General features: G+C 38.1%; 1 protein-coding gene across 1 annotated transcript; it reads right to left on the bottom strand.

Moving 5' to 3' along the window:
* Nucleotides 1–515: 515 nt before the first annotated feature.
* FCER1A (Fc epsilon receptor Ia) lies at nt 516–6,074 on the bottom strand. Its single transcript, XM_012752346.2, has 5 exons — nt 5,981–6,074; nt 5,523–5,543; nt 4,148–4,405; nt 2,447–2,701; nt 516–961 (listed from the first exon to the last, which is right to left on the bottom strand). Exons 1-5 carry the CDS (start codon nt 6,042–6,044, stop codon nt 804–806), a joined length of 756 nt encoding a protein of 251 aa, XP_012607800.2. The 5' UTR covers nt 6,045–6,074; the 3' UTR covers nt 516–803.
* Nucleotides 6,075–22,553: the final 16,479 nt, after the last annotated feature.

The raw sequence follows: 22,553 nt of genomic DNA, 5'->3' as shown, positions 1-22,553 counted from the left end.
GGCTTTATAATAGGAGAAACTTAACCCCATTTACTCCATGATAGAAGCCTGAATGTCATGAAAACATAAAATGAAAGGGGAAAATACACAAACCAAAATTAACCCTTTTCAAAAATGATGGATCTGATTATTATAATTTTTTGGAATTTCTCTAAAATGCTTAGTTCAATGCTATATAGAGATACAAGATATAAGTTTGAGATGTAAGTTTGGGAGATGTTAGAGGGAAGAAAAAAATCATAGGGGAATTCTAGAATAGACTTCATTTTTAGAGACCTATGGTTCAAGACTGCCTCTGATTCTGCTAAGAACCAAAAGCTCATAGTAAGGTGAAGAGAGAGCATAAAAATTATCAACCTCACTGCCACCATGCCATGTCTTCTCATTCCTACAATACTTACAATATTCAAGAGAAGACATTTCTAATCTAGAACTTCATGTTCATGCCTCTAGAAGAAAACAAACTAGCCTTGAATTTGCAGACATGTCCTGTTATATGGTTTCATACTTATTTTATTCAAATTGAACTTCTCTTTTACAAAAGCTACTAAATGAATCTATTCAATCTTTCACTTATTCAACCAATGTTTATTGAGCACTTACTATTACATGCCACTTAACCAGTTTCAGTTGGTTTAATGAAGCAGTTCTACAAATCCTTGAGCACAGGATTTTCTACGTACGTTGTAAGTTGTGTTTGACAATTGAGAAGTAATTGCTGATGCTGGAAAAAAATTGATGCTGCAAATGTTTCTTGAGTAATGACATCGGTCCTTTTTGGGGTCTGGGCTTAGGATGTGGGTTCAGAAATTTTTTGCCTTTTCTTTTTTAATCTTCTTAATCTTCAAGAGAAATGTGAACTGCCGCTGGGTGGAGATAAATAAGCATGTGTCCAAGGCAAACAGAATCACCACCAACGATGGGATAAAATATTGTAGATGGTAATACTGGCTTTGGGGAGCTACAGTGAAACACAAATACAGCAAGAAACATAATTCATATTAGTATTTGAAGAATGAGTTTCAGAGCTTCATCCTCCCTAAGGGAAGGACCAAGTGTCCTCCATTTGTAGCATGGTTAGGCAACCAGGAGCATGCAGATTGAGTTCCTCAGTTGGCACTACCTGGAGCCCTGGGAAGTCCTGAGCATTCCCCCAAAATCTCTGTCTAGCAGTTTCTCTAGCCAGTGTGCCCAAGGGGTAAGGTCATAGGGAAGATGGCCCCCTTCTTGAAGCTTACAAAACCAGCACTACATATGATTTGGGTGTGGAAAGGAGACAGAGTGAGGCCCGGGGATTACCAGTGCCTTCTTTCTCAATCAATCATCATCTCTTGCATGCCTATTAGGTGATATGAAGATATTAGACCAGCTAAGTTGCCTTTCAGTTCTATTATTTTGTGATTGTGTTATTCTGTTTATACTGTACTGGTTTTTTGTGAGTATTCTAGAATTATAAAGCACCAGAAGAATATTAAAACTCGAAATCACTTAGGATCACCAAGACAAGTGGTTCTCACACTGGCTATACATTACCATTACCTGAAATAGCTTTTAAAAAACACTGATGACCAGGCCATGCTCCAAACCAATTATATCAGAATCTCAAGAGATGAGACATGGACATCAATAGTTTGTTAAGTTCCTGAAGTGATTCTAAGGGAGTCTAGACCAAACTCTCTGTTTTACAGATGAAGATACTAGAACTCTAAAGAAAATTAAGTAGCATTTTGGTCTCAAATTAATTAACAGAAAACTGCCATTTAGGGCTTAATTCTAAATTTTGGCCTTATGCTCTTTTAAACATTAGTATGAACAAAGTAAGCCAATAAAAAAGGTCTGATTTTCTCCTTGCAGAGCAAATATTACAAAGTCTCCCTGTCTCACATGGAGTTTGGAAAGAACAGGTTTTTTAGTAGGCCATAGAGGGCTGCCCTCTCCTGACCAAGCCCATTTCCTCATCCCACAATACACTGGCCCTCAGCTTACTGACTTGGTTTCCTTTCAAGCCCTCCTAAGCTGGAGTAGACTATTTAAGTTGTTCACACACTTGGTTCTTTCAACTCTGAAACTTTCTTTTAATTTGACAAATGTAAGCATTCTCCCCAGAAGCAACGGAAGACTTTGGGATCAAAATAGTAATCGTAATCTGTTATGCTCGAGTAGTGCTTAACAGTTCACAAAGCCATTTCACAAATATTGCCACATTAATCTTCATAAAAATTTTATAGCATGAGCAGGTATTACTGTCACCATCAAATAAATAAATAAGGACCCTAAGACAGAGACAGAGATAGGTACTATAACCCAAGTCTTTTCTCTGGCAAATCTAGTAGCCTTTCCAGTGTATCACATGTTCCTATTCTACGAGGTGTAGCCACTTAAGGGTGAGATGTCCTCTTTTTCCTTCCCCTCATATGGACTTTTCCTCTTTCCTTTACCAACTCACCTTTTATAACTGTAATATTGAGGGGCTCAGAGTTGTAAGGAAGTTTCCAAAGGGTGCCGTTGCATTGATAGATGCCACTGTCTTCAGTGGTGGCACTTGGAATGGAGATGTTGTGGTTCTCATACCAGTACTGGAGGGCTTTGCCATCTTTGTAGTAGGTCACCTTGTAGACATTCCGGTCCTTCCAACCGTGACACCTGAGGAGGAGGGACTTGCCCTCTATAGCCTCTGCAGAAGTCTGAAGGAGCAGCCAGTCTGAAAAGCATTCATCATGTTATTTAACAATCAATGGGGGTGGGGGGAGGCATAGGTAGATAAAATTAATATAAAAGGGGTAATGCATAGAGTGTGTGCCAGAAACCATGAATTATCATTAACCCACTTCTTGGCTCATAAGGTCAATAAAAAGGAAATACAAAATAACGCTTAGAGCCTGTCTTCTATATTGATAAATACTTCTTCTCCCAAAAAGCCAGTCTGAAGCCATAAAGTCTCTTGGACCTTTCTGCTGAGCCCATATGTGGAAGACCTGAAACCTAGAATTCCTTTCAGATCTATTCCTGCTAGTTCTAGTCACTAATGAGAAAATAAACACACCCTGCTTAGAAGATTGTCTATTTTGTCCTCTCTTCACAGGACCTTCCCAGTTCTACTGTCAATCCTAGTTGGCTCAAAAACTTCCTCAAGACATGTCTCACAATTGAAGTTAATTGACTTAATTATTTTAATTAGCTGTGTAATTCTTCATTTAATGTCCTCTTCCCATTTAGCTCTATGCTCCAGGAGGTCAGGGGCCGTTTGGTTCTACACGATATTTCAAGTGCTTCACACAGTACCTAAGAGTTGGTAGGTACTCAGCAAATATTCATCAATAATGAATCCATAAAAGACAAGAATCAGGTTCTATGGTTAATGCCATTGTAAAAATTGAAAAGCAGTCAAAAAACAAGAATTTTGAATGGAAATATGGCTAACTTATACGGCAAGCATATTTTATTTAGGACCAATCCTTGAGGATAAAGAAGCTATTCTATCTATATTGCTTTAGTTTGTATTTGGAATTTGCACATGGATGTTGAAACATCTCTTTTCACTCAAGAGAAAAATATGACACATAACAGTGACCTATTGGACACTATTGGAAATCATTAGCTTGTTTATTCAGCATTTACTGATTAACTCACTATATGCTTAAGCATGCTGTGCTAATTTTTGGCTGTAGGAGAGGGGATAAAAGTGAAACAAACATGAGATTTGTTCTTAAGTAACAACAGAAGACACAAGCAATGTACACAGATATCTTTCAAAATGAAGAGTACAACCTAATATTCAGATCATAGCACATGAATTATGCATAGCAAATCTTTAAATCAAACCTTTTAATCTTATTCCAGATGCACTTTGCAGTGTTTACATATCTATCATGTCATTTGACCACATAATATGCATCTGTATACAGGAAGAAAAGATAGAGAAAAATAGAATAGAGGAATAATATTGAGAGATGACCAGGATATTGAAAGAAGGCACACGTGTAGGCAGAAGGAGTGGGGTACCAGGAGAGAGGTGGAGAGGTCTTGAATGAGAGGCCCTGAGTCCCATCCTAGTGCCCTAAGCCTTGGAATAATCTGCTTTCTTCCCACCGCCAGATGAGCCATTCCTCACATGGGAGATCCGTATTTCCATGTCTCTGGAACTTACCACTGAAGACTTCCAGGTACACAGTTTTACTCTGCCCAAGATTTCTGTGCTGACATGTATATTCCCCACTGTCCTCAAAGTTGGCATTCACGATATTCCAACTTGAAGTTGTCACTGGTGAAACTGTGCCATTGTGGGTCCACTTGGTGGAGTTGACGTTAGAGGGACTGTTCCTGCTACATGAAAGAGTCACATTTTCTCCTTTAAATATTCTATTCCACTGGGGTGTCATGGACAATGAAGATTTCTGGATGATTCCTAGAAGATAAAATTATGGAAAGAGATGTGGAGGGGGAAAAAAAATCATTGAAAACTGCCCAGGTTCAAAAGTACGAACATACCAATATTTATACAATCAATGGCCAGTCTATCCCTGTTTTACTGGTGATAAGACCCTGTCCTGATTTCTAGGGGAAGGATTAAAGGGTGAACAAAGCAGTGTTGTGGCCCTAGGGAGCTCCCAACCTAGGGAGAAAGACAGGACACAAATGCAGGAGATTTAAACATGAACAAACAAACCAATTTACTATATGATTTGGGACAATTCACTCTAATTCTCTCAACTTCAATTTCAGTATCTGTCCATGAGGACTGCAATCTCTTTTTAGGCAGTGATGATGTCTGTCATGCTAAACCATTGCTCATGACAATGGCTGGTACATAGTAAGTGTTCATTAAATATTTGTTGAGTAAACGAATGAGTGAATTATAGATGGATAAAGGTATTGAACAAGATGAAATATGAGGTCTTTCCAAGCTCTAAATAATTTTGACTATTTTAATTGTGAGTGTACACAGAGTGCAAAATATATGTCAATTCTGGAAGCTACTCAGAACCACCAAGATAGTCTTAAATGGCTTCCAGGAACAAAAGGATGTGGTAAAAATCTGCACAGAGACCAGAGAAGTGTCTAGATGGTGATGACAAAAGAGTGACTTTTAATATAGTCAAAAGAGAACTGGACTTGAATCCAAGGGACTTATGTTGGAATCCAGTCCGTTGTCATCTGTGTAATGTCCAGCAAACCACTAATCTTTCAGCATCCTCAATTATAAAATGGTAATAATAATAATAATAATGCAAGAATTTAATGAGATTAGGTGAACGTGCCTAGGAGAGAGGCTGAGACATGTATATGTGCAACAGACATGAATGTGGACTTATACAGAGGAGGGGCTAACTTGAAAAAAAATGATACATGTGAGAAACTTTTGAATTGGAGAAAAGAAAGGGAAGACAAGGCAAAATGGGGCTAGGAAGTAGGTTGGCCAGGGAGGAGTAGATTCATACTCATTAGAGAACAGGAGAGATGGGATGAAGGAAGCAATGCCCAGACACACTGAAACACTGAGGGAACAAACACAGAGGACTCACCTATTGACATGCCATCCAGAGCTGCAAAAGTCCAGAGAGGGTAAGTTAGTGTCTATGCCCAGTCTTCCGGAATTTCAGGGAACTGGGATCTGGGTATGGGGATGAGATCTACATTCGTGGAATTTGAAGGACCAACCATCTTCTCAAGAATCTGACCCAGGGGGAGAGGGAGCTTCTCCCCTCCCCTATCCTCCCCTGCTTGGGAGGGATCTTGCACTCTGGGAGATGCCAGAGTGACTACAGGAAACTAGGCTTTTCGTCAGGCTTCCCCATAGGTGTAGCTCAGCCCAGTTTCCTCTGTTGTCCAGCTTGCCTCCACTACAGAGTGTCTGGGAAATGCCACATGGTTTGCACATGTCCTAGAAAAAGTCACCACCAAAACTGTCAACATTCCTACCCCAGGTTCTCCTCAGATTCATTTTGGATCCCCCAGGAGGGGTAACTAAACCTCTACTTACTGAAGAGCAGCAAAACTATCCACAGCAGGGCAGGGCCTCGCATGGGAGTAGGCATCTCCTTCATTGCCTCCAGGTACTGACTGGGCTCAAGAGCTCTATGGCTTCAAAAATAGATGTGAAACCAAAAAGCAGAAGGAAATGTTTTCTACATCATATCTGATTAACTCATCAGCTATGCCTGGGTTTGCCTCTTTCTCTAGAGATAATATTCAGGGTTGTGCCAAACTTGGCAATTTTATGTTGACCCCTTTACCCCACCCCTCATTCTACCTCCATATATATACCTGGAATCTGGTGGGAGAGAGGCATAGGTCTAGACATCGTCACAGGGCTTTATTAACCTGTTAATCAATCTACAACTATTTAGTTTGCAACATCTCAAAGTGAGATGCAGGCAAGAGCAGAATGAAACAATAGCAATTAATTACTGAATACCTAATGTATGCTAAGTACTATGCTAAATAGATTTGATATTTCATTCATTTCTCACAATAATCTTATGAAGTAGGTACCATGACAATCCACATTTTATAGATAGGAAAACTGGATGTTAGCAAGGTTAAGTAACTTGTCTTAGGGTACCAGATAGTAAATAACTAATTTGGGGTTCAAATACATAAACTCTAACCCCAGAGTCAAACTCTCAATCATTTTTATATACTGTTTGTGCAGGTTCAGGAGTGTGGCCGGCAATTGCTGAAGTTCTTGGGTTTGCCTGAGCTACCAATCCTTTTGTTCATCTCCTGCTGATGATTTAATTCACAAATTTTCATCTGATTTGCTGATGATCCACTAACTGACCCACTAAATTGGAAATATTGTCAGAGACTCCTTTTCCTCTAGTGGGCCCTGCTCTGGCTCAGAACACAAGAAGGCATATGTTAAACCATCACTCATAAAGATCTAGACCATAAATTTTATTTTATTTTGTTTCCCAGCTTTTGTCCATTTTTAATGTTATAATCCACCAGCATGATCACGCTTTCTCTTTTAAATAATCATCAGGACCCCTCTCTAGGACCCCTTTGACTAATGCTTCTGTTTTTCAGCTCTAGGACAGGGTTGCTTACCTTCTTCAAGTGTCTGATAATTGACGATGATACTGGAAAAGATAACTCCATAAACGTCTATAGTGGTTTGCCATTTACAAAAATTTTTTATAAGCAGTATTATATATTATCTTTGCCAGAACTCTCAAGTAGGCAAGAACAATGTGTTTAAACCCATTTCACAGCTGAATTGTCTGAAGCACCATTCTGTCATGCAGTGCTCTTCCTCATAGACTATTGCATTAAACACAGAGTCACTCCACATGGAAATCTAACCAAAACTGCCAGCCTTCCATGGAATTAGAGAATATGGAGCTCAATGGGGTCATAAATATAAAGTTTCAGAAAAGAAAAATTAGCAACTTGTCCCAGGGCATGCTATGTTTTATATTCACATCTTAAAAGGAGCTGCAAGTTATTTTGAAAAGTACAAGTATTTTGTATTTGGAGATCTGAATTCAAGTATTCCTAATCTTTATGTGATTGAGGTTTACCTGTAAAATAGGGACAATAATAATATCCATATCATGGGCTTATAAGAGACTTAATAAGGTAATAAACAGGTAAAATGCATTGCATAACACCTGGCATGTAAAAATATGGTCAATAAATATATCTTCTTTCATCTTTATTACTTATTAAAGACATACGAGAAATATGAATTTCAACTGGGTTAAGGCAATTGGCATCCTACATAGGATGCTTTATTCGATAACCAGTACCTTATGCTAGTATAATTGTCTCAATCTTCTCCATAATCACAAAGAAGAAAGCATAATCAGTAAAGAACACAGAAAGTTGTTTAATGAAGTCGAGGAAGAGAAGGAGGAGGAATTGGGAAAGATGCAATTTTTGAGGTGTGGTCAGAGGGTGATGTTTGAATCCCTAGATTCTGGAAGAGATAGGGACAGAGCCTACTTTCTTGCTTTGTTGAGAGTTTGTCCAGGGGATATTTTGATTTCTTTTTTCTTAGGACAATGATACTACAATCAAATTGTCTTTCAAAGACAGCCATTTTACTGTGACTCAAATAGTCTATTTAAAGACTTCTTCAAAAGTCTCCACATTGTCTAAGTAGCTTCTACTTAGATGAGAGATGGAGTGGGGCTCACTGAGAGGTACTAGTCCTCATTTGGAGAGTATGAGCTTTGGAGTTAAAGAGGCCACTTTCATTTCTAAAGCTTTCCCTTACTGGTCCAGCTTTGAAATGAAGGAAGTGTTTTGGCAGCAGTAACAACAAACATTTAGCATGCTCAACAAAGCAGTTCATTAAAGCTTGAAAAAACAAACCAAACCACCCACCTACCTAACTTCCCTCCCTGAAAAAATAAAAAATGACCACCACCATTAACATCAACATCAGAAAGAATAAACCGTACCCTAATTCTCATAGGCTGTAACTACAGGTACCCAAAGGAACAAAACAAGAATTCAGAAGGAACACAAAAACACCAGGATTAAACAACAGCTCTACTCCATCCTGGCAGAACTGCTTGATGCACCAGTTGAAGTGCACATATCTTTTATCTTATTCAAAAGGAAGTCCTTCAAGTTTTATATCCATTATTAGGTTTGGGTGTGCTACTAATTTCTTACACCTAGCCTCTCTACATCAAGAACATGTGCTCACTGAAATCAGTAGAATGTGTCTTAATTTCACTTTTTACTACATGCTTTTAGTCTGGGGACACATGTTCCGTACATAACCAGCACCACTATATCCAATTCTTGACCTGTTATTGGTTCTTAGAAGGCTTAATCTGTATTTCACTTTGTAGCAATGGGGAAATGAAATTCAAATGGGGAGGCATGAAATATAGGGCCTGTGGACTGTGAAGTGTCCTGAAGCTGGATCCAGAATGAGAGGCTTTTGACAGGAATTTCAGTGCTCTGGGACATGGCGAGCAGAGGGTGTATCGGAGCCCAGCCCATACAGTGCATTGGCCTTTGTGCCTTTCTCCAAAATTGCAGAGCAGAAGGAAGAATCAATCTATTGGCTTCTTCCAATCTCTAAGTTTCCTAAAACCAGGCAAGGTCCATATAAAATTGGATATGAAATAATGAAAGAGCAAAATACCTGTCTGCTCATGGTGTGTATGCACCTAAAAAATATTGAATTCTCCCTGAGGACCGGGTACAAGGCTAAGTATACAACATGTCTTATTTATTTTGATATAGACATTATATGTATTATATGTGTATATTTTATATATTTTGAGATATCTTTATTCACTTAACCTACACATTGTGATTGAAATGCACATGGATTCATAGTCCTCATGCAAAAATTCCTTGCATTCCCAGGAGTCCATAATTCACAAATAGGAAATCATCGATTTAGTCCCACGACCTAGTCTACAAGTTCCTTTTCTTGATTTAGGGGGTGACTTCTCAATCCACTGCCAGGCAGTGTTTGCACTGTTTGCATGTTAGTTACGTGTATTTCATAAACATGCCTAAAAAGAAGAGAGAAGAGAAAGGAATTCTTGCCCTTTTTCTCTACATTATTAAGGCCAGGAGGGCACCATCTCTCTGTACTTCCTTCTGCCACCTTGAACATGAGTCTTCACAGGAAAGAGCACTCAGTAGCAAGTGCTGGCTGCCTGGTGGGTTTTCACAATAAAGTCAGTGGCTTTAATACTTTTTACTTCTTGTCTTGACCTGAATGGTTACCTACCTTGGGTCCAAAATAAATAAATCCAAAAGAAATAAATGGAAACTCCCAGGACTCCCAAAGAAAATACTCAGAAAGAGAGATGGAGGCAGGGGTTATACAAGCTGTAGCCTTGAATACGAACAGAGATTCTTTCCCCTAGAAAAGAAAAATGAGACTTTAGGAAATAATGCCAAGAAGGATCCTTTCCCTTCCATTTTTAGACTAATTTCTCTCTAGTACAGAAGGAAGAATCAAGTGGATTTTTTTTCTCAGAAATAGAATTTGAACAGAGACTAGCTGCAAAATATATTTCTAGCACTTGATTTTAATATCAAAATAATGCTATTGCTCAAATCTAACAGTGACTATATTATTTGGATATTAAAGATTGATATAGCCGGGCGCGGTGGCTCACACCTGTAATCCTAGCACTTTGGGAGGCTGAGGCGGGCGGATCGCTCAAGGTCAGGAGTTCGAAACCAGCCTGAGCGAGACCCCGTCTCTACCAAAAATAGAAAGAAATTAATTGACCAACTAAAATATATATATATTCAAAACATTAGCCGGGCATGGTGGCGCATGCCTGTAGTCCCAGCTACTCGGGAGGCTGAGGCAGTAGGATCGCTGAGCCCAGGAGATTGAGGTTGCTGTGAGCCAGGCTGACGCCACGGCACTCACTCTAGCCTGGGCAACAAAGTGAGACTCTGTCTCAAAAAAAAAAAAAAAAAAAAAAAAAAGATTGATATAGTCGGGGCTAATATACTACAGACTGTTTATAGCGGGTCCTACCAGTTATATCAATTAAACATTGTCAGTAGAAGCCAAGAGGTTAAAGGGTCAGGTGCATGGTCATTTTCTCAGTGGACATAAAAACTCTACAGACTAGGAAAAGATTTCCTCAGTGTCATAGTACTTGGGTATTCCCTAAAACTATAAAAATACAGTGAAAACCCTTCTATAAGTTCCCTAAAGTTTCTCAGGGCTGGACCACTGACTGAGCATAATCTATACTGTTTTGCAGGGTATATATAGATGTAGGCATCGGGATATCAAGCTGCCTGTCTTCCAGATGTGCAATCAGCCACTCCTCCTTTGCAGATGAGGCATGTTTGTGTCTGTCATCTTGTAGTAAAGGCAGAGTCTGAACCATCAGTGCCCTCAAGCAAATTGAGCATGACCTCTACCTTAAAACACCATGTCCCAGCCAAGAGACCCAACCGGCTTCAGAATTCCCTTCATGTCTCCCCGCTGATACAGGTGTTAAGTGAGCTGACCTTTTCTTCAGAATGGGGAGAACAGTATTACAAGCCTGCTGAGGAAGATTCTTAAGGGAAGCGGTGGTGTAAAAAAAGGTTTTTAAAATGTCAGAATTTATATTAAATTTTAAAAATTAAAAGAATAAAAATAAACCTTTAGCTATGCATATTTTCAAAGAAATTAAGTGCCAGGTTAAGAGTCCAGGCTGTGAACAGGCTCTGGAGTTTTGAGTCTCAGCTCAGAGCACTCCTCGGCTCTCTGCCTCAGCGCCCTCACCCAGTACAGCGGAGACGGTGGTAGTCCCTGCCTTCTGGGGGGCTGTCAGGGTTAAGTGAGTTAATATGGTGCAGTGGTCAGAACAGATCTTGGCACTGTATATGTTAGTTATTACTGTGATTGCGACTGTTTTGCACAGAGCTTTTGGTCAGATTGAAGAACAGAAGAAAAAGAGCCTCCTTCCCCATTTTCCTGGTCTGTCCTTTGGGAAAAGAACTGAAAAGGCCACTGGCAAGCCCAGAAGGCACAACTTTGTCCTCAGAGGAGGCATCCTGGATCACACAGTAGCAATTGAGTCAGCGAGACAGACTCCCTTTCACACGAACACATCCCCCTGCAGGAGTAAGCCCAGGGGCTTTGAAGATCATTTCTAGGTGTGGTTCTAGACAAATACCAGTTTTGTAGAGTCAGCCTTAAGCCAAAGGTAGTGTAGGCCAGGTTTATTTTATGCTTCCTTAGGGAATTACACAGTTAAAAAATGAAAACAGCTTTCCCTTAAAGGAATCCCTTTAGGCTGTTAGCAGATAAGGACAAGAGGTCTTAGCCTTGCCTGGGATATTTGCATTTTAATAGGTAACTTTTGAAGCCCTAATCTTGCAGGACCCTGGCTAAATAGTACTGTGACCAGTGTGTTTGTAGAGGGTGAGGGTGAGTTTGTAGGGGGAGGTTGGGGAGATGGGAAGGGGGAGGGAGTCCTTCTGAACCTTTCCAATTGTACTCAGTGTGTGTGTTAGCACCTGCTGAAGGCCTTTAGGAAAAGTGAGAGTGAGAGAGAGAGCCTGTGTGTGTTTGTGTGTGTGTGTGTGTGTGTATACGCAATGTGAGGTTTCTTACTTCAACGATGGGTATACAAAAGACATTTTTAGTGAGGACAAGCAACCAAACTCCCTACAGTACCCAGGCAGCCTTACATACTAAAGAATTGCCCTGCTTCTGCCCATCCATGGAATGCCTAGCCAGATATTTTATAATTATTTGAGCCTTGAACATGACTGACAAATAAATGTAAATATATCTTTTGTACTTTTCATATATACTGGATTTTACTGGAAAGAAACTACCATGTATATATATATATATATACATATATATAAATATACATATATTTATATATACACATATATATACATATATATGTGTATATATAATTATATATATATAAGTATATATTATATATATACATATATATAAATATATATATTTTGCTTTTCCTGGAACGGCATTCTTGAGTTTTTCCCTGTTTCGGAAAATCTGATCACCTACGGTTACACTTCTCCTGATAATTGTGTCGCCAATACCTCACCCTCCTATGAGACTGCTTTTGTAACACTCACACTCATCATGGATATATCTTATTATTATGAAGCAATTTCATTGTACTTTTTTACATTACAATGTTATTGATTTAAAATATATGTGTATGTGTAGGTAGCAGAGGTGGATCCAGTTTCAGGGACTGGAAACTTACATAATTTAAAAGATCTTCCTTTAAAAATTGAATAGAGGGGGGTGGGAGGGCAAGGGCAATATACATAACCTTATCTTTTGTACCTCCATAATATGCTAAAAAAATAAATAAAATTGGGCCGGGCGAGGTGGCTCACGCCTGTAATCCTAGCACTCTGGGAGGCCGAGGCGGGCGGATTGCTCGAGGTTGGGAGTTCGAAACCATCCTGAGCGAGATCCCGTCTCTACTAAAAAATAGAAAGAAATTAATTGACCAACTAAAAATATATATACAAAAAATTAGCCGGGCATGGTGGCACATGCCTGTAGTAACAGCTACTTGGGAGGCTGAGGCAGGAGGATCGCTTGAGCCCAGGAGTGTGAGGTTGCTGTGAGCTAGGCTGACGCCACGGCACTCACTCTAGCCTGGGTAACAAAAGTGAGACTCTGTCTCAAAAAAATAAATGAATAAATAAATAAATAAATAAAATTGAATAGAAAATTATTAATTAAATTAAAACAACATTAGGTATTAGAATGACTAGTTATTTAGAAAGAAATAAATCACAAAATATTACAAAGTATAAAAGCTGACCAATGACATTACATTATAAAATTTAGGAAAAAACAATTACTTTGCTGCCAGACACTTCACCATAATATTTTCCTACATATCTTTGCTACACACTATTTGATCTCCTCTTCATCAGATGGTGATATTGTAATATCATTTTTTTATGGAAAAACTAGAAATATAATTCATTCTTTCCTCTAGCAATGTTGATCAGTATTTATTTTCTATTTTTGGTAGCTGGGATACATAGAAAAGGCAATTTCACACAATTTCATGCAGTTTCACTGTTTGGAGTACGACTACAGATTTGTGCCTTAAAAACACAGTAATTCTGATAAATTTAAAGTGTTTGATTCCCACCACAAATGGCAAAAACACTGTGGTGTGTTTATAGCTTTGTATTCTGGGTTATTGTGTATATTCCTGATAGGAGAGAACTTCCATTCTCATTAGACATGGAAACAAACCATATCCTCTGCTAACAACTTCACACACATCTGACACTTGAAAACAAATTTTTGACAAAATTAGCTTCTGACTCTAGATATTTTAGCCTATGTTTTCCTTCACTGCCTACAAATTTTCAGTGCCACTCACTGGAAGATGCATTCATACCGAACATGTCCTTTGGCCCTTCACTTTTGTATTACGAAGCCAGGAGAGCCAGCTGTTTAGTGGAGTTTTTCTGGATTCCATTCCTGCCCCAGGATGGCTTGCAGTATCTTACTATACCTGGAAGCAACTGTAAGCCACATATATCTATTATACTAAACCAGCACTAAACTGATCCTCAAGTAAACTATTCTCAACTGACATTCTCCTTAGCCAGATCGCAAATACTGCCTGCAGCTACTCTCATGCCACCAATAGGAAAGAAAGGATGAGTGGAGAAGGGGAGAAGAGGACTGAATGAGAAAAGACAGTAGTCTCACCCAAATGTGGCTAAAATCTCTTATTTTTGCAAATTTGACAAAAATATATGACTTCTTCCAGGGTCTTGAAGAAGCCTTTTCATTTGAGTAGCTTTGAAACTCAACTTTCGTCAGCCTTACTTCATCTCTGCCGAGTCAGTTCATACTCTGTGGATTTCCTATCAGGACAGTAAAGAGTGTTATAAAATATGTGTTATCACGAGTAAGATGTGCAACATTTGGGGGATGGACATGCTTGAAGCTCTTACTCGAGGGGGGAGGAGGGCAAGGGCAATATATGTAACCTTAACACTTGTACCCCCATAATACGCTAAAAGAAAAAATAAAATAAAATAAAATGTGTGTTCTCAAATAAGATCTAACAGGATGGAAAACCATTGGTCTAGATTAGGAAAAAAGACCACAGGAAAGTGGAAAAGGGGGGCCCTGAACATAGGCAGTTTCCAGTGATGGTCATCAAAGCATTTCTTTTCCCTCGTCCAAAACAGGCAACATATGCAGATTGCCATAGATGTTCAAGAAAACAGATGAAAATTGAGTGTCTGTGATTTGAACATTGGATTGGGTATTAGAAATAGATGCAGTATAGGAAAATTCAGGACATTTTGGTGGTCATTCCTATAGGCCAGTGTTTCTCATAATCAGGGATTTGTAAATTTTTTAATGAGAAAATATGTGTATATTTCATTGGAGATAAAATAAATAAACTAATATAAATATTATGGATCATTCAGATGACCATTTCATAACCCAAAATTTCCCCTTGATTTCATCACCTACATTTCCGTCTTTCAGAAGAGAAGAAGGCCCACCATACTACAGGCTGCCAAACACAAAACCATCATCTTTTTTTTTTTTTTTTTTTTGAGACAGAGTCTCGCTTTGTTGCCCTGGCTAGAGTGAGTGCCGTGACGTCAGCCTAGCTCACAGCAACCTCAAACTCCTGGGCTCAAGCATTCCTGCTGCCTCAGCCTCCCAAGTAGCTGGGACTACAGGCATGTGCCACCATGCCCGGCTATTTTTTTCTATATATATTAGTTGGCCAATTAATTTCTTTCTATTTATAGTAGAGACGAGGTCTCGCTCTTGCTCAGGCTGGTTTCGGAACTCCTGACCTCTAGCAATCCAACTGCCTCAGCCACCCAGAGTGCTAGGATTACAGGTGTGAGCCACCGCACCTGGCCAAAACCATCATCTTTATCACAGCTAATCCCACAGTCATGTTGCAAAAAGATATATGAAGAAAATCCTCTCTTCACATGACTGAGGGAAAATAGTTAATTAGAAGAAATACATAATAGTAAATATGAAATAAACAATTTTCATATTCTCAATTCCTAAATTAGACTTATAAAAATTAACTATATATTTCAATAATGTCATGATGCTAATATTATCTTTAAAAGAAAAATAGAACTATACAGAATTATCAAGGGCTGCCTCATTAAAGTTAGCATTTGAACATAATTTGCTGATAGAGTTTTGGTTAATTACATCTCCTAATTTTTTCAAAAATGAACAATCTAAGCTTGAAGTTTATTAATAACATTCTGTACAGCATACTTTTTGAAATAGGCAATCCCTGAATTTGAATTATTATGGCCCAATATAAAAATGGTTTAAATGTAAATACAGACCTACTACTTACTTAATTTTTCTAGCATTAACCCCAACACAAAAATTTATTTTCAGCACAATAGCATTATTCATCATATATATTCATTTATTTATTTGCTCAGCAAGTACTTATGTGGCAAGCACTCTGTTATTTGCTAACCATACAAGAGAAATAGGTAGACAATGATCTTTTCCCTTGGGCAGTAAACTCTATATTGAAGGAGACAGACAATAAATAAGTAAACAAATAGAGTAGCAACAGCTTTTGACTAAAGTTTGTAAAAAGTAAATAGTGTTGCTCCATGCAAGTACAAGGGTAACCTATTTTAGATAGGATGGTTAAGGAAGGGCTTTCAATGAAAATGATATTTAAACAGAGATTTAAAGCATGAAAGCTGGGACAAGAATATTTCAAGCAGTGGGAAGGTCAAAGTCCTCATAATAAGAAAGACTTCTGGGAATTAAGAGAAGAAAAGTCTAACTGAAGCATAGTGAGCAAAAGATATAGAGCATAAAGTGAGATTGGAGATGCATATAGAGGCTACCGTGAAGGCCTGGTAGAGCATGGTAAAGTGTTGGGATTTATTCGAAGGGTAAGGAAAAGCCATCAAACTGTTTCAAGCAAGGGAATGCGCAGTGTGCATGTGTGTGTGTACATCCACACAAATGTATGTCACCTTTCTTAAAACAGTTTGAAGCCTGTTCATGTATGTCCTAGTCCATTTTCTGTTGCTATAACTGAATACCTGGGACTGTGTAATTTATAAAGAAAAGAAATTTATTTCTTATAGTTCTGGAGGCTGGGAAGCCCAAAGTCAAGGGACCATACCTTGAGAGGGACTTCCTGCTGGTGGACACCCTCTCCAGAGCCTTAAGGCTGCACAGGGCATGACATAGTGAGAGGCACTGAACGTGATAACTCAGGTCTCTCTTTCTCTTCTTATAAAGCCCCCTGTCCCACTCTCATGATAACCCATTAATCCATTAACCCATGAATGGATTAATCCACTTATGAGGCCAGAGCCCTCATGACCAAATCATCTCTTAAAGGCCCCACCTTTCAATACTGCCACATTGGGAGTAAGTTTCAACATGAGTTTTGGAGGGGACAAACATTCAAACCATGTATGCGTACAGTATATACATGTATATGTATGTTATATATGACACACACACACATCAATTTGCAGGGATTGTAGGGATATGGAGGGATATCCCGGCAATGAGGGATATGGATTTTTTGACTAGATATTGGGAGATGGTTAGGAGACAATAAAATATGTTGGTGGACTGGCCTAGAGAGGTGCCAGTGAAGATAAAGAAAAATCAGTGGGTTTACGGTCTATATTGCAGACAGTACTAATAGGACGAAGATTGGAAGGCAAGGAAAGCATAAAAATGGTTCCTAAATTTCTGGCTTTAATAACTGGGTAAATGGTGATACCACTTACTACATGGTTAAGATTGAGGAAGTACCAGATCTAGGGGAAGTACCAGACTTAGGGAGGAAAACTAAGTGTTCTAGTTTGGAGATGTTTTAGTTGGAAATGTCTTTATTTTATCTAAATATTTGTTCTAAATAGACAGTTCCAAAAGTCGGGAGACCAGAAGATCACCAACCTTTACCTCCCAGCACACACTAAGCCACTTGAGCCACAAACCTATTCTATGTTAGGCGGCAGGTGTAGGCATAGTGAATGCTGGAGACTGGTGAGAATCTTTAGTAGAATATAAAATTAAATTTTGAAAAGAAGAGGATTATGTTTAAGAACTCCAATGAGACTTTTTTAGTAATACAAAATGATCAAAAGTTTATGGAAATGGTCTAAGAAGTCATTAAAGGAACCTACTGTCCAAGAAGAATGGAGCCACAGTAGTAGTAGTTCCTTAAAAAAATTGACGATTTCACATTTATACCTCACAAGTTGAGACTCCTTTCAAAACAGCGGTGTGTATGAAATGGAAAGGTTGGACTACATGTGCGCTAAGGTCCTCTACAGGTCCAACATCTGAGCATTTTCTGGCAATTAGGATTGTAGGAGTTCCAGAAGATAACAGCTCAGTTACTTGAACAATTTGGCCCTGAGGTGGTTCCCAAAGAGCAGTGACTCCTGCTGCCCACTTGAGGAGTCCTTCATTCTCCCATCTGGCCTGTCAGGTTGACAGTTCAGGATCTACAGTAACCTTGCCTTCTGTGCCTCTGACTCAAAGCTGGCAGAGATGAAAAGAAAAAGCAGCAGGAGGTGATAGATTTGAAAGTGGAAGTCAGAGAAAGAAAGGAATTGAAAGCAGAGTAGTGAAAGTAGGAGTGATGGTAACCATGGGACATTTGTTAGAAGTGACTTGGGGGAGAGAAGTTATTTCCAGTTTCCTAATGAGTTTTTATCATAAGTCCTAAAGTATAGATAAATCTTAAAATAGGAAAGGCTCTTAGACATAAACAATTTAACTTCCTTCATTTTTGGGATTGAGAAACCTAACCCCACAGAACAGCTTACGTGCATTATATATATGAGCAGTTAATCAGTGGGAAATGCAGAACTCAATTATGCAGCTCCTGTTGTTGCTGTTATTGTTGCCATTGTGGATGATGCCAACACTCTGGTTGAAGACTTAGGACTGAGGAAAGGATGAGAGACCAAGCACTTTTAAGGATTATATAGTACAATGTGGGGGGAAAGACAATAAAGAGTGAACAAATGACTGAACAAAACATACCAGATAGTAACACACAAGGAAGTAAATTAGAGTGACATGATAAAGAGTGAATGGGTGGCTAATTTAAATATTTAGGTTAATCATATGCTGAAATGATAACAGTGCAGTAGAAGCTGTCTTGACAACCCCAAGTTCACTGAATCACCAAATTAAATGACACTCACCAATCCCTCTGCAGAAGAGACTGATAGATGTATATTAAATGCTAAAGGACCACATCTGGTAAGCTCCTTTCTAGTAGAAATGCTGGGATAGAGTAGAGTCACAAAATCAAAGCTAAAGCTAGTTTCAAGAAGAAGAATGATTAACAGCATTAAATGTACCCCTTATTAAGTAGGAAAAGAACCAAAAACAGCCCAGTGGATCTGGTAACTAGAAAATTCTTGTTGTGGTCCCCATAAACCAGGGTATGTGTGTCCACCATGCAAGCCCCAGATCTCTATGGTAAACTCGCTAGAGATGACCAGTCTCTGAGACGTTAGTCAAACTCACAAAATAACTCAGGATGCTAACACATTCATTTATAATGGTAAATGTACCAGACCAGTCATTTCCATATGGCTTTTGCTTTCTGGTGGATGTAAGCAATTAGCACATCAAAATGCATGCCAGAAGTTTACTTATTGTTTCTGTACTACCCCGTTCTTACTTTATCATAACATACATCACAATACATGAAAATTGCATCCTTTCTTGTCTGATTCCTTGTCACATGCTTATTGAAGTCAATGACAATATGTGTTTGATTCATTGCTTTTTACCTGGTTCTTAGCATAGTAAAGGGCATGTTAGATCTTTAATAAGTATTTATTAGAGCAGTAGATAAGCAATTATCTCATTGATTATTCTAACAAGATGTTGCAGCTTCATATATCATCCTTCCCTTCCTTAGAGGTAAGTTTTTCCAAAATATATATATTATATATATAATATATTGGATTTATATATATGTATATCTTAAAGAGCACTAGAGAATGCTGGACAACTCTTCATCTCCAATTATGTATTTGTTGTGGGAACCAGCTATCTTGTCTTTGCATTTGTGCTTAGGAAAACCAGCACCTAGGACATACTCTTTAATCAATTTCTATGGCAATTAGTATCACAGAATATTTTCTTTTCTGATCGATGGCCTTTTGAGAATATGCAAAATATGGGAAAGATATGGCCTTCTAATTCTCTTTCTACTATCTTAACCACAAGATATTGAACTATAGATTTAATTAACTAGAAATACAGTACAATAAAGTCAGCAAATTGAAAAGGAAGCTGAAATTCCTCGTGCCACAAAATTCTTATCTGTAGATACCCTTCACCCCCGTCACATGGCTGAAGAAGACAGAGTCCTTTTTGCCCTGACTTTTACAATGTCTTTGCGAACAAAAACTAGTCCTTTAGAACCCACAAGCAATTTCTTTCATTGTGCATCATTCTTTCCTCTTCTGCACACTATCATTTACCCCTTATTTCTAGAGCTTTTGTTTTTTCTGCTTAGGGAATTATTGATAAAATTCCTTTAGTTTGCAAGTACTGCCTCCTCCCCCAATGGCATATTTCTGCTATCTCACATTTCTATTAATTAGAAGACACAGGCTTGCTGGATTATGACTATTTGTATTCACGTACCATTAACAAGTCAAAAGTGAATGTTTTTTTTTTTTCCCCCACTGGATGTAATAGAATTTACACCAGACTCAGAATTAGAGAACCCAGATTTAAATTTCAATTCTACTCATTCCTAGCTTGCACCCCTGACCTAATTGATGAAAGAAACATCTTCTGTACAAAACAATTTCATTGAATAAATGTAAAAGAAATGACATGATAATAAAGCACTGTTTTGAGATCCTAATAAAAAAATTGGTTTGGACAAAGGTTATCAACAGATTAAATGATAAAAGGTTGATAGGATCAATCTAAATGGAGAATGAGGCTGTCAACACCTGAAACACTGACCAATGCACTTTTCTCTGTGTGTATTTGAATTTTATTTTATTATTTAATTGACAAATAATAATTGTTTATATTTATGGAATACAATTTAATAATTTTAAATTAGCTTTGCTTAGAGTAGGACAAGCAGACAATACATGCCTCCTAATTAGGGTTGCCAAATAAAATGCCTAGTTAAATTTGAATTTCAGATAAACAAATAATTTTTAGTATAAGTATTCTCCATGCAATATTTGGGATTTACTTATTGTAAAATATTATTTGTTGTTTATTTAAAATTCGAAGTTAGCTAGGTATCCTGTACTTAAAAATCAGACAATCTTACTTTTCAGGTTTATTATATATATTAAGAAAAACTGATATATATCAGTTATCTATATATATATATCAATTCTATATATGCATGTTTATATATATTATAGTTTAATACAGTCCATAGTTTAATATACTGTAATACAGCTTGTAGTGTATTTACTTTAATATGGTTCATATAGTTTAGCAAGTTGAACCTGAAACTAATTAAGCTTTTAGAACTAACTTCCAATTTATAAGAAAGACAAGAGATAGAACAAATTTCATGATACAATGAATAAATGACATCCAGAAGATAAGACTTTGACCTGGTTTTTTAACATGTCAATGAGATTTTTTTTAAAAAAAGGTGTGGAGGCGATAGTGGAATACTCTTGCTCTTTAGGAAATATTTGGTAATGTTTAGGAACATTTTTAAATTTTTTCTAGTACAGTGGGGGAAAGGGGAAGAATGCTATTGGCATTGGGCATCTGGTGGGTAGAGGCCAAGGTTGCTGCTAAACATCTTATAACACGCAGGACAACCTCTCCTCATTCCCACCGCACCTGCTACATACAGCAAAGAATTATCAGATCTAAAATGTCAACAGTGCCACTCTTGAGAAACTCTGGTCTAGACCTACAGACTTTAAAGACTTAACAATCAAGTGCAATGTGTACTCACTTGAATCTTGATTTAAGTAGACCATATCATAATAAAGAGCATTCTAATAACAGAAGGCAAGGTAGCTATTTAAACAGTATAATGTGGAAAAATGCTTGTTGATATGGGAAAGGTTCACAATACATTGCTAAGAGAAAAAAACAAACATGACATCAAGAAGTTTGTCTACCGTGATCTCATAGTATTAAAAAGGAATGGCTACAAAAATAATAATCATTCACTTCTACCGTAAATGTGTGTGTAAACAGATACATACATATAAATTTATAGAAGAAAGATTAGAAAACTGTTCATCAGTATGTTAAAGGTGTTGATGTCTAAGTTGCGAATCACATGTTATCTTATTTTTCCTTTTCTGTATGTTTTATAATGAACATGCATTACTTTGGTAATCAGAAAAAAAAAAAACAAACGGGTTATTTCAGAAAGCAAATTCTTAGTCTAGGTTGAAGATCCTTACGGTAATCCCGTTTTACACAGTAGCTGGCATGGCCCCTGAAAAGTCCCCCATGGGTACAAAGACTGTCTTAATGGAGAGAGTCCTGCTGAGCCAGAACCTAAACTCACTGGAGGTCCACTGCTGTTTCATTCTCTCCAGGAACAGCAGAGAATGAACCAAAGGGAGCACAAAAAAGGGCTCTGACTGTCTTCTGCCCTTTACAAGCATGGGTGATGCATGTCACTAAACGGGAGAGTAAGGCTGAGATGTATGTCGAAAAGATATAAGGAAATTGGCTATAAGGTGAAGCAGGACAGGAGAAGCTATGGCCCCTATAACATTCTGCTTGCCCTGATCTTATTTATTCGAATACGTTTCAGGAAGCTAGCTGCTCTCTAGTACTGAGAAACTAAAATTTAGGATCTTCCCTTTGTAAGCCTACCCAGTATTCATGTGGTTTACTTGACTAAAACTCAACACAGTGTTAGTGTCTGAAACCCCAGCAAACCTCAAAAGTCAGTAAACAAGTGAAAACATATCCTTTATCTGTGACACAAGTTACTAATGAAGCCTTTGAGACCAGCTTTCAGGTTCTATCTTCCGTAGCTCTTAGTGCCCTGGAGAAATTCTCAAAGGGATGGTCCCAGGAGACTTGGGACAAAGGGATTTGCTCCTCCTTG

The sequence above is a fragment of the Microcebus murinus genome, chromosome 2, assembly GCF_040939455.1.
Source record: "Microcebus murinus isolate Inina chromosome 2, M.murinus_Inina_mat1.0, whole genome shotgun sequence".
NCBI classification, from domain to species: Eukaryota; Metazoa; Chordata; class Mammalia; order Primates; family Cheirogaleidae; genus Microcebus; species Microcebus murinus.
This window is presented reverse-complemented; position numbering and strand designations above follow the sequence as displayed.

What these genes read in the sequence shown, in the direction of transcription:
- FCER1A (XM_012752346.2), bottom strand. Translation starts at nt 6,044, where the DNA reads ATGAAGGAGATGCCTACTCCCATGCGAGGCCCTGCCCTGCTGTGGATA. An exon ending in GATAGTTTTGCTGCTCTTCA is followed by an intron (nt 5,544 to 5,980) that starts GTAAGTAGAGGT and finishes GGACTTTTGCAG; the next exon opens with CTCTGGATGGCATGTCAATA. An exon ending in GTACCTGGAAGTCTTCAGTG is followed by an intron (nt 2,702 to 4,147) that starts GTAAGTTCCAGA and finishes AATGCTTTTCAG; the next exon opens with ACTGGCTGCTCCTTCAGACT.